We start from the raw sequence: 13,189 nt of genomic DNA, 5'->3' as shown, positions 1-13,189 counted from the left end.
TTCAGCATGCTTATGTAACCTCACAGCTGGCTTAAAGGACCCCTGACGAAGGCCTGCATGCCGAAACACGGCCTATGTTGGATCTCACTTGTTTAGAGCTGCATGTTGAATTTGAAGAATAAAATTTTCACAACTGATCATCTTGGGATTGGTGTTTGGCATCTTCCACTCTGTGTTGATTCCTCGACTTTCTGTGAAAGTTTTTGGTTTCCTGTTTTGTTTTTAAAGACAGCTTGTGCCACCCTTATTTGGGAAGCGGGAGGAGAAGACCAGCAGTAACCTCAAGGAGTTTATCAGCCCACTTAGGACTCTGCAATGAAAACAGTGGTCTCATGTACCAGTACTGTCTTCCTCCAGGCCTCTGGTCTTTTGTGTGAGCTGCATGCAGGTGCTAGCAGACATGGCAAGGAAAGGAAATACCCACTACACTGTCAGCAAGGAGAGAGCTCATGTGGTTTCAGTCATTTTTTAAGTGATTGGCAACTCAGGTAAAAGAGATTCTTTCACCCTTCTACCAAAGTTGTTCCTGCTTTTGCCCAGTTGTACCGTATTGTGTATACATCAGCTCCTTGGGAAATTACAAGGCACAAGACAAAACCAGCTGCTTGTGGGGCCAAATGGAACCAGTTTTGCTGAACAGAGCATTATTATTCACAAAATATTCAAACATGAACAGGACTTTTATTACAATTAAAACATTTGTTTTGCAAGTGAATTTATCTGTAGATATTAGATAGCCTGCCTTTCAAAAAGCCATCATAATGGAGTGCAAAAAACCTAGAAAAATAAAGTTAAAAGAAAGAAAGCAATAATATACCCAATATGTCATGAATATTAAGAATAGAGGTAATCAGAACCAACTATCATCAAAGTCCTGTTTGAAAGAAAGCAAATGATTGCACTACTTCAGCACTGGCATTGTGGGATTCCAATACCGAGTGTTAACTGAAGATGAAGGGGCATCAGCATCAATCCACATGTGACTGTGATGCCACACGCCACAAGATCATGCAGCTGCTATCCCACCTCCCAAGCACCCCTACAGAAAGGGCCGATCATTAGGAAAAGTGCAACAGTTAAGGGTCAGGCCACTAATACTCCTCAACTGACCCACAGTGGCATTACTAATCCTCCTGCAGCCCACCTGGTGCTAGCATCAACAATCTTGGAGAGGGAGGATCCAGGGAACACTGAACTACCATCTGGATTGGATTTTTACTTCTTCACCAACTGCATCAACGCCAGTACAGACGGAAGTTGTGAGGTTCCGCCACCAGCCTGCAAGGGCTCAGTTCCTGGGAGTTTTACTACTGTTAATTTCTGACCTTCTACCAGCTGCTATCAGTGTGCCTCACCAAGCAGGTTGGCCATGTCTGCTCATACCATGGCTGCTATTTTCTGCCAGAGGGTAACTTGTTGTCTGGCCTCCTATATAAATCTAGTCACTGTTTGGTTACCTAATCAGAGCTTGGTGTGCACTGCTTTATGTTGTTTTGTTTGGTTGCCTACTTCTCAGCAGATTCTACTTGTCTCATTAGAAGCTTCGTGATCCAGTTCCTGCTGGACCTTGGCCTAACTCCTGCCTTGCTCTTGATCGGCGTGAACCCTGCTCTTGGGTCACCTTTGGGCTTCCTCTGTCTTTCGGTTCTCTCCTCGGGTTCTGGGTGCAGGCAGCGAAGACCTGGGAATGTTAATTTTCAAGTTCAAATTTAATCTTGCTATAATAAGACAAGGAAACAAAGAAAATGATTAACAAATCAAAAGGAGGTACAAAAGGAAAAGCTTTACGGACAGGATATTCAAAATAATTAAAACTGCCAGGAGAAGCTCCTGGCCATTTAAATTGCCTGTCCAGGGTTAACCAAGCATTTTCAGTGGCACTTAATTTGATAGTGCCACTGAAAATGTCCGGTTAGTGCCCAAGCTGAAACCGGCTATTTAGGGGATGTTCCGAGGTGGAGTCGACACTTAGACAGTTAAGATAGTTTATTTGGATTTGCTATAATGTCAAACCTAACTGGCAGATCTAGGCTTAATAAAACAAAACAAAAAAAACTCATCAGAAAACAGAAAGGAACTACAATATCTGACAGGAAGCTAATAAGCATACAAAGGATTAACCAGATCGGATAGAGGGAGGAGGAAGGAGTGGAAATGGAAGGGTGAAAGAAGAGAGAACAGAGGGAGGGGAGTAGAAAGGAAGAGTAGGGAGAGAACAGCACAGGGGAGGGGAAGGGAGGGGAGAGAGATATAGCGTCCAGTCCCATAACAACTATATGCCAGATGAACCAAAGGCCTGGGTGATGAGCCAGGCCTTTAAACCTGCTTTAAAGGTCTTAAATGAAGGCTTTGCGAGGAGATGCAAAGGGAGTGATTTCCCATGGAAGGGAGCAGCAAAGAAGAAAGCGCAATGTCTAGTAGATTCTAATTGTGCTAACTTGGGACCAGGTAAAACTAGGCGGTGATCATTCAGGGAACACAGAAGACAAGCCGGTGAATATGTGATGATGAGGGTGGATAAGTATTCAGGGAGACCTAGCCTATATGCCTTAAACGTAAGTAATCAATTTGAAGGTGATGCACTGCTGTATGGGAAGCCAATGATATTGTTGGAATAGAGGGGAAACGTGGTCTGAATACTGAGCATGGCTTAACAAATGGACAACTGTGTTCTGTAAGGATTATAGTCTCTTAATAGTTGTCTGGGTGCAGCAAGATAGACTATGTTGCAGTAGTCCAATTGTGAAGTAAAGCATGACAAAATCAGTACATGGAAAGCCACTGAACTGAAGTATCGACACACCGCACAAAGGTGATGAAGGACAAAGAACCCTATTTTACAAACATGGGTGACTTGGGATACAAATGTAAGATGTGAGTCAAAGGTAATTCCTAGATAGTGGAAGAAGTCTAGTGGCTGGATGGAGGGAACGAAGAAGTTCAGAGGGACATACAGGACTGTGAGACCCTCCTGTTAACCAGCAAGCTAGGGTTTTTCCTTTGTTCAGTATGAGTCTATGGTCAGTGAACCAGCTGGAAACAAGTTCCAAGCAGTTATGAAGCAGCAATAGAGATGGTCTATAAGGGTTAGTGGGGAAAAGTAACAGGATCTTATCAGCATAAAAATGTAATGATACACTAGTAGACTTGATCAAAGTTGCAGGAGAGAAACAGGTTGAAGAGAAGAGGTGAGAGGACTGAGCCCTGGGGAATCTGACATGTCAGGGGGCAAGAAGAAGATTTTGATGCAGCAGTGACAACTGTGTAGGAGTGATTTGTGAGAAATGAGAACCAGGGTAGGACAGTCCCTGCCAGGCTAAGCGAGGAAAGGTAAGATAGTAGTAAAGAATGGTCCACAAGATTGAAAGCAGCCGAAAGATCAACAGAAATGGCTAGAACAACCTTATGTTTGTCAAAGTGAGTATGAAGTTCATTGAGGACAGCAGTAATAATGGTTTCCTTGCTAAAGTGGGTCCTAAAACCAGATTGTTTGGGATAGAGTGCAAGTGACGTTTTGGCAAAGGAAGAGAAGTTGAGAGAATACTATTTTTTCCAAAACTTTTGATAGAAAACATAAATTGGAGACTGGCCGGTAGTGAGTAGGAAGTTGAGGATCAAGAGATTTCTACAATTGTGGGACCTGACCTGAGAGGCTGTTATTAACTAGTGAGAAAATGTATGGTAAAAGATTAAGTTCCTGGGTCTTAAGCCAAGAAGAGGGCAGAGAATCAAGAGCACAGTAAGCAGACCTAGTGCCAAGTAGGAATATAGCAGAATTAGAAAAGGTTCGAAGAAGAATGACCAAAATAATAAAGGGGATGGAACTTCTCCCTTATGAGGGGAGGCCAAAGAGGTTAGGGCTCTTTAGCTTGGAAAAGAGATGGTTGAGGGGGATTGAGGTCTATAAAACCTTGAGTGGTGTAAAACGGGTAATCGATTTTTCACTCTTTCAAAAAGTACAAAGACCAGGGGACACTCAATGAAATTACATGGAAATACTTTTAAAACAAATAGGAGGAAATATTTTTTCACTCAAAGAATAGTTAAGCTCTGGAACTTGTTGCTAGAGGATGTATTAATAGCAGTTAGTGTATCTAGGTTTTAAAAGGGTTTGGACAAGTTCCTGAAGGAAAGGTCCATAGTCTGTTATTGAGATGGACATGGGGGAAACCAGTGCTTGCCCAGGGATTGGTATAATGGAATAGTGCTACTAATTGGGTTTCTGCCAGGTACTTGTGATTTGGATTGGCTACTGTTGGAAACAGGATACTGGGCTAGATGGACCATTGATCTGACCTAGTATGGCTATTCTTATGTTCTTATGCTACCTTTCAGAGCTACTTTCTGCTGTATTCAGAATGCCCACAATACCTGATGATGCGCCTAGTTTCCATTTTCATTGACACTTTCAGGGTTGAGGGAGGGGGACAGTAAACACTGGGGGAATCATGAGGGGGTCATGCCTTAATTCCTCCAGTGGTTAGCTACTCAATCGGGGCACCTTAAAACAGATCTAACTTAGGACACCCTTTTTCTCTTGGACGTTCCTTCCCACTCGGGCTCAAAATGGTGCAACTCAATTCCCATGGTCATAAGAAACATCAAGAAGCATATTTTACTCATAGAATTTCCAGAAGACCTATCTCTTCTGGAAATTCTATGAGTAAAATATGCACTAATCATTCTGGAACAATACACAACATAACCTCAAACTGTAATGCATCTTTTCATTTAAGAAAAGAACTAAGACATATCTTCTCAAGAGACCCAATGAGTATTCCATATGCACTAATAGTTATCTTGCCAGCCACTGTAAAATACAGTATCATATAACCTTCTAAATGTAATTGAATCAATGTAATCTCTAACAACTGTTAAACGTAAGCCACAATGAACTGAAACTCTTTTTGGATAATTGTGGGATATAAGCATGAATAAATGAATGAATGAATAAATGTAGGTGTGGTCTAGGGACAAAGTTGCAGGAATAACATTATCTGCTTAAAATTATCCATTTGTCACTCTGCTGAATCTCAAGTTCTCTATTTTTATTTTTGCACACTTGCAAACCTATGGGTGACCAAAATATAGAAGTCCCATGTCTGAACATGAAACGGTATTTTCAGGCCCCTGGGGTGGAGGGAGATGTGTCAGCGCAGTAAAGATTGGTCTCACCAAATGCCCCCTCCTATTTCCAGGCTACACTGCTTCCCATTTCATATTCCTGTCTCACATTTTTTAATTGTATTATGTTTCAGATAGTAAAAGAGTCTTCCTTCCTCAGTGTGGATATGATGGAATCCTGCTTCCCCTATGTCCTGCTCAGAAACTCCTACAAAGAAGTGTACCGGGCATGCATCATGGCAGCTGCAGCCAGTGGTTGACTACAGAAGATGTCATCAGCCTGAATCCCTGGAAACATATCTCTGTTTACCAGAGAGCAATACAGGACCCTTATTGCGTAGCAGTTTCAACCTAGACAGCTTTTACCTTTATTCTGGTTCATGGGTTCTCAACTCAGTCTTCAGGACTACTACTACTACTACTACTACTTGACATTTCTAAAGCGCTACTAGGGTTACACAGCGCTGTACAATTTCAACACACCAAGCCAGTCTAATTTTCAACATATCCACAATGAATATGCATGAGATAGATACTATCTCTTACATATTCATCGTGGGTATCCTGAAAACTCAACTAGCTGGGTGTGTCCCAAGTTCTAGTTGGATACCCCTGAGTTTTTTCTTTGGTATGAGCTTCTAATTATTTCAGTGTGCCTGAAAATTTTGGCTGCTGAGAATCCCAAAAGAGTATACAAGTGATCCCTTTGTTCTGTCCATACATCAAATGATGAATTCAGACAAGAAAGAGAGGGGATGGTTTTGAAGTTTGTAGTTGTTAATGGCACAGTCTGTACCATAAGTGTTAGTGCTCCAAGTTTTGCTTTTGTTAGAATGCATAGCTGCATCTAAAATCAGGGCATCTCAACTCCATCCTCGGGACACACCCAGCTAGTCAATTTTGTTTAGCATATCCACATTGAATATGCAGGAGACACATTTGAATTCACTACCTCCATTGTATGCAAATCTATCTCATGCATATTCTTTGTGGGTATCCTGAAAGTCCAAGTAGCTGGGTGTGTCTCAACGTCTAGGTTGAAAATCCCTCTCTAGCTGGATAGCCCTGACTTTTGTTTCTTTGGTCATCTGCACAGGTATGATGTGCTTCTAATTGTTTCAATGTGACTGGAAAAGTCTGGCTGTTGAGAATCCTAAAAGAGTATACAAGTGGTCCCCGTGTTCGGTCCATACATCACAGTATTTGCTAATGACTTTTCTATACAAAATAATGAATTTACACAAGAAAGAGAGGGGATGTTTTTTAAGTTTTTATTTTAGAGTAGCACAGTCTGTACCAGAAGCGTATGTGCTCTGAATTTTGGTTTTTATTATAATACTTAGCTGCATACAATAATACAGTGCAAACAGGCACCAGCTACCAACATCTTGAAGAAACAAGAAGGACTAGAATATAAGGGAATAATTGCTTTGGTTACTGTATGATGATGTGTTTATCTTTTCCCTTTTTATCATAATTATATAGTTGTTTAAGGCAAATAACTAACAAAATGAGACAGATTATTTTGTACCTGTCTGTAACAGCTAATGCTGAATGAATAAAATAAACATTGACAGCTTTCCAAGTGTCTCCAGAAATTCTTACTCACAATAGTAACTCATTTCCAGAAATAATCAATGACTTTCCCAAGTGTGTCTGGCTAAGACATTTTTTAACGGCCTTTCCCTCTGGGAGCTTGTCCAAACCTTTTGAATCCTGCTATGTCCTGTCTGTGCACAAAAGAGGAGCGGGACTTGGATGTGATTGTATGTGATGATCTTAAGGTGGCCAAAGAAGTAGAAAAGGCAGCAGCGAAAGCTAAGATGCTTGGGTGCATAGCAAGAGGAATGGCCAGTAGGAAAAAGGAGGTAATGATGTGTCTGTATAAGTCTCTGATGAGACCTCATTTAGAATATTGTGTACAATTCTGTTGACTGCACCTTCAAAAGGATATAAACAGGATGGAGTCAGTCCAGAGGAATACTAAAATGGTCAGTGGTCTTCATCATAAAGCTTATGGGACAGACTTTATTTATTTCTTTATTTATTACATTTGTACCCCGCGCTTTCCCACTCAAAGCAGGTTCAATGCGGCTTACATAGTAATTGGGATTACAAAGTATTGGTGGAGAGAAATAAGTTGAGTATTATCGGAGTAATAAAAGAAATAAGAATATAGAAATGCAGGGATGAGGGGAGTAGGAGAAGTATGAGCAAGGGTAAGTGAGCGATTGGAGGGTAGATGAGGCGGAGGGGAATGGGTAAGAGTGAAGGGAGTAGGAGAGGTGTGAGTAAGAGTAGGTGAGCATTGGGGGATCTCAATATACTTTGGAAGAAAGGTGGGAGAGGGGAGATACGATAGACATTTAAATACTTATGCAGCATAAATGCACAAGAAGCAAGTTTCTTCCAACTGAAGGGAAGCTCTGGAAGGAGGGAGCATAGGATGAAGGTGAAAGGAGACAAACTCAGAAGTAAGCTGAGGAAATACTTCTTCACGGAAAGGGTAGTGAATTTATGGAATGGCCTCCTGGTGAAGGTGGTGGAGAGGAAAATTGTAGCTGAACTCAAGAAAACTTGGGGCATGTACATAGGATCTCTAAGGGAGAGAAAGAAATAGTAGATGGTATGAATGGGCAGACTAGATAGGCCATATGGTCTTTATCTGTTTTCATTTTTCTGTATCCCAGTGATGGGATGAAGATGTGAATAGGAGAAGAAAAGCAATTGGGTTAAGACAGTTCCTACTAGCTCATCCAATTGTCAAACCCCACTGAGTGACTTGGCACCTGATAATCGGTGGCACTTAACCGGTTAGTGCCATTGAATATTATCGCAAACCAGCCATCTCCTAACCAGTTAGGTTAGGGTAGAGCATGGGCGGAGCGACTACTTAGCTGGTTAGGAGTGATTTTCAGTCTGCTAAGCAGCTAAGTAACCGCACAAAATTAGGACAGCAAAAAGGCAGTCCTAACTTTATGTACTAAAGTTAATCAGGCATCGGTCTGAATATCAACTGGTGCCTGGTTAACTTCCAGGTGATCACTGATACCTGGATATTCAATGTCAGAAGCACACATTTCCCGGCATTGAATATCAGGAGTCAGGTCAGCCAGTGGCTCTGAGGTCACAGTCACAGCTACTAGAGTCATCTGTTCTAAATGCAGATCTGGACACTGCTTTTTGTCACCTTAAGGATAATTCAGTGGGGACAGAGTTAATATTCATAGGATTGTTCAAAGAAATAAGCTTTTAGGCCTATTTTACAAGACTCAGAACACAAGTAATTTGGTAAGTAATTCTATAATAAGGGTGAAGTAACACTAAAAATGGAAGACCAAACATTGTCAAATCAAATTTGGTGATGAAGAGACTTCGAGGAGGTTTGCTGAATTGACCATAGAGCATGAGAAGGTGAATAGGGTATTAACAGACACGGCAAGAAAAGGTAAACTAAATTATATATCTTATGGACAAGCACAAATCAATACCACAAACCACAGAAAAAAAGATAAAAATGTAAAGGTTTATTATGGGGCTCATTTTCGAAATAGAAAAACATCCAAAAAGCTGCACAAAGCGGCAAATGGATTTTTTTTTTGTCAAAACATCCAAATTGCTATTTTTGAAACCCAATTTTAATATATTTTCTATGCAGTTCATCTGCAGTGCATCTAGATCATAATGGGGTATGTTGGGGGCTGGATATGGGTGTTCGAAGCTTGAGGCCACTGTGAACCGTCAATGACAAAGAAAGAAAAACAGCTGTGGCCAAATCAAACAACTTGATGGTGACTGAAAAAGAAAAGCACAAAAAAAAGGAAAATATTCCCGACCAGAGCTCAGGCCTAAGAGGGTTTCACCTGTGTCTCCAGCAGCATTCCATGCCAGAAGAGTCTGATTTACTTCCTGGGAACTCTGCATTTCCTTTATAGCCCTGCAAGAGGATGCTGACGGATGTCATTACTTCCTGTCTTGTGGTATTTAAGGAAGTTCCTGAATCTCTACCAGTGCCTTTGCAACAGGTTGCCTAGCCTGGTCTAGTGTATGTTGAAGCCTTGTTCCAGTCTGTGTTCCAGCCTGTGTTTTCAGTCTTACTCCAGCCTTCAGCCTTCTTCCAGCTACTCTCTGGCCTTGTCTCCATCAGGTCAGCCCCAAAGGGTTCTCTTAAGAGCCACTCTCCACCCTGACTTGTCAGGGCGCTCCCAAAGACTCTTTTAAGAGCAATTCTTCCCTAGACTCTGTCAGGTCAGCCCCCAAAGGCTCTTTTAAGAGCCACTTTCTGGTCTGGTCTGTGTCAGGCTGTGACTCGCCTGCCGTCAACTGGAGCCCGCCTAGCCTTTGAGTTAGGTAGGCAGTGTAAATCCAACTGTGGCCTAAGGGCTCACCTATCCTGAGCCATGACAAGAGCTTAACAAGTGCGCAAAAATAAGAAAAATTAAAAGGGGGGGGGGGGGGGGAAACCCTATCTAAAACAATAAGGGAGGGAGAAAAAAATTCCTGAAGCACAACAAAACAAAACAAAAACCATGGAAAAAAAAACCCCACAGGGATGGCACCAAAAGATTGAAAAAAAAAACAAACTCATGCACCAGATGCTGTGAGGAGCCATGGACAGTGATTTCTCTCCTCACAGCGGATGAGAAAAGACTGCTGGTCCCACGCTCTCGCAACAGGTAGGAAGTCACTCGAACATGCACAGTGCTGATGCTAGCACATGCTGTTAAAGACATATACGCTTTAAAAGTGCTCCACACCGAGTGATATGGATGACATCAACGACATGTGAGAATATGGCTTGTTTTTGGAGAATTAGCCTTACTTTTAACAATTTTTTATTGATGACAAGTCAAGAAAAGAAAAACAACAACTAAACAGTTGCATTAACCAGAGTGGAGAATTAGCCTTAATTAACAGTTATGCATGTAACTCTCCTTAGTTGCTATTCTATAAATTGCACATTCAAATTCTAGAATGCACAGCTTTAAGGGGGGCATGGACCTGGGAGGGACAAGGGCAGATGGAGGCATGTCAGGCAGCTACATGAGCACGTTATAGAATACTATTTGTGTGCCTAACTGCCTACAGTTAGACCTGAGCATATACACTAACCGTTGAGCTGGCCTAAGGGCTCGCCCATATAGTTTGGAGCGTAACTGCAGACTTACTCTAGTTTTCTAGAATTTGCACTTAGGGTGCATCATCATTGCACCAAATTCAGTGACCTTTTGATAATTAACCCACAGTGTTGCAGCAATCAACTGATGGAAGCACTCATTCTTATATAATACATAGGTCACATGACTATTCCTCCACGTTCAAAAACATTTGATCCAAACTACTACAAAGCATTAACACACTAACGTGGCCATTTAAAAAAAAGATAATAATTAAAATAGTTATAAGAAAAAGCAAAGATGTGTTTTCACTACAACTGATTCAACTAATGATCTACTTTGTCAGCACTGAGGTTCTGGGTGACATGGTCCCAGTGTTTTGCACCCAATGTTTTACGTGCCAAAGCTGAGGTACCTTGATCAAATTTTATGTCTTAATAAATCCCTAAGTGAATGGAAGCTGACACAACAACAAAGGGGCCGATATTCAAAGCGATTTAATCCCAAAAATGGCTCCCGGCCAGTTAAATGACCTGTTCGGGGCTAACCACTCATTTTCAGTGGCATTAACCCATTAGTGCCAGTAAAAATAACCAGTTAACACTGAACTCAAATCTGTTTATTTTGGGGGTGTTCCAGGGCGGAGTCAGCACTTAACCGGCCAGGTTAACCACATAAATAGGACCACATAAAAGACAGTCCTATTTTTATGTGGTAACCCACAGTCACTTAAGTGCTGAATATCATACTTAACCGGCTATGATTTAGCCAGCTCCAGAAACCTGGAAATTCAGTGCTGGTGCCCAAATATGGCCTGGCATTGAATTTCTGGGTTTAATGCCAGTAGCAATCAGCAAAACGCAGATCGCCACCGGCTGAATCTTTCTACAAATGTTAATACATCATTACTATCCGCAGTTTTTTCTACACACTCAAAACAGGAAAAATAGGAAAACAGTGAATAAAGGCAGGTTCAAAATTTGGATACCCTTCCAGTCAATACTTTGTAACACCTCCTTGGGCACATATAGCTTTAGTGTTAAGAAAACAGCAAGGCAGGCGGTCCATTAAATCCATATATTACAATGTGCCCATGCGGGCTACTGTACATAGGAAAGACCATACAACCATTAAACAGACGAATTCTGGAGCACAAACATTCACAAAAGATGTGTGGTGGAAAAGCCACTTGTGCAGGATTCATTAGAAAAGAATCATGTTTTTGAGAACTCTAGTTTTTTGTACAAAGTATGCCATGGGGCGTGATCTGGACAAACTGCTGTTACAGATGAAGCAAAGGTTCATTTATAGACACCTTACGGACTTAATCAATAGAAATCAAACAAAATAAAACATGGAAAAGAAAATAAGATGATACCTTTTTTATTGGACATAACTTAATACATTTCTTGATTAGCTTTCGAAGGTTGCCCTTCTTCGTCAGATCGGAAATAAGCAAATGTGCTAGCTGACAGTGTACATAAGTGAAAACATTCAGGGTGGGAGGATGGGGGTGGGTAGGAGGTATGCATGGGGACATCAAAGCATATCATTGATATTCTAACAGGATGGGTGTGGAAAGGTGAGAGGTGGGGTGCCAGTAGGGTGCCCACGCCTGTTGGTCAGCATTTTACAGGACCAGGACACTGTACCAGTGACTTCACAGTGAGAATCCTGAAAGGTAACTTTAAAACCATACAAGAACGTAAGACCTTTGAAGTCAGAATGATTGAATATTTTAACACCCAACAGAAAGGACTTAACAAGGATCTGGGGTTCCTAGCCCATTATAAACCATAAAGCTGTATGTCTCTGTTGATCACCCTACCCCTCACCTATCCACACCCATCCTGTTAGAATATCAATGATATGCTTTGATGTCCCCATGCATACCTCCTACCCACCCCCATCCTCCCACCCTGTCAGACTGTCATAGTAATGCTTGAATGTTTTCACTTATATACACTGTCAGCTAGCACATTTGCTTATTTCCGATCTGACGAAGAAGGGCAACCTTCGAAAGCTAATCAAGAAATGTATTAAGTTATGTCCAATAAAAAAGGTCTCATCTTATTTTCTTTTCCATGTTTTATTTTGTTTGATTTCTATTGATAACCTTAAGAGTGGACTAACACGGCTACCACACTCCTGGACTTAATCAAGAAACAGATTTTTCTGTGTTTTTATGATTATTTATGACAGCTTCTGTACATTGTTTTTTTATGCACTGCACCTACAGGATTTCAATTTCTAATTAACCATTTTATTGTGATGGTTTTATTTATTATTTATTTTATTTACCACCTTTTTTAAGGAATTCACTCAAGGCGGTGTACAGTAACATGAGCAATAGGCAATTACAGCAGTAAAAATATTCAAATAACAATACAAAGTATGGCATGGTATACTACTTACAATGTCAACACAATATGTAATAGAACATTATAATTGATAGTGAAGGGTAAAGCAAAGATGTAACATATAGATAGGTAAGAAAGTAAGAAGTATTAGAAAGTAAGGTGACTGATTTAAAGAAAGTTGCACATGAGGTCAGAGAGATGGTTAAATATTATCTCAGCTAGGGTAGGAGTGGATAAACATGTCCTGCTGCAGTATGTGCAGCCCAAATCACTTCTTATGTTTTAGACTGTGTTCATGATTCTCAATGTTGTTTTTGCTTTTTTTTTTAATGATGTTTTACCTGGATTCTTGTCTTATTCTGTGCTTTTACTGAGAGATGTATGCTCAGATATCCTTTCTTAGGGATGGCTTACCTGTTTTTTTAATCGGGTTTTTAGTATCTGCATTTTAATTAATTATGACCACACAGACACCATATCATTTGGTAATGATTTTAGGTATTCCAGCCAGTTTTTAGATGTTTTAGATGTTGTCCACAGTTTTTATGGATCTTTCAACACTTTGAGGGTTCTTCCATGGTTGGAACG

General features: G+C 40.9%; 1 protein-coding gene across 2 annotated transcripts in view; it reads left to right on the top strand.

Annotated features, from left to right (window-relative positions):
- NCKAP1L (NCK associated protein 1 like) overlaps positions 1–5,575 on the top strand; it is a 338,352-nt gene extending 332,777 nt beyond the window's left edge. For both annotated transcript variants that reach the window (XM_030198309.1, XM_030198310.1), the window contains exon 31: positions 5,259–5,575. In XM_030198309.1, coding sequence (XP_030054169.1) covers positions 5,259–5,384 — 126 coding nt within the window. In that variant the 3' untranslated portion in view covers positions 5,385–5,575. The remainder of the gene's footprint in view (positions 1–5,258) is intronic.
- Positions 5,576–13,189: the final 7,614 nt, after the last annotated feature.

This window comes from Microcaecilia unicolor, chromosome 3 (genome assembly GCF_901765095.1).
Source record: "Microcaecilia unicolor chromosome 3, aMicUni1.1, whole genome shotgun sequence".
Taxonomy (NCBI): Eukaryota; Metazoa; Chordata; class Amphibia; order Gymnophiona; family Siphonopidae; genus Microcaecilia; species Microcaecilia unicolor.
This window is presented reverse-complemented; position numbering and strand designations above follow the sequence as displayed.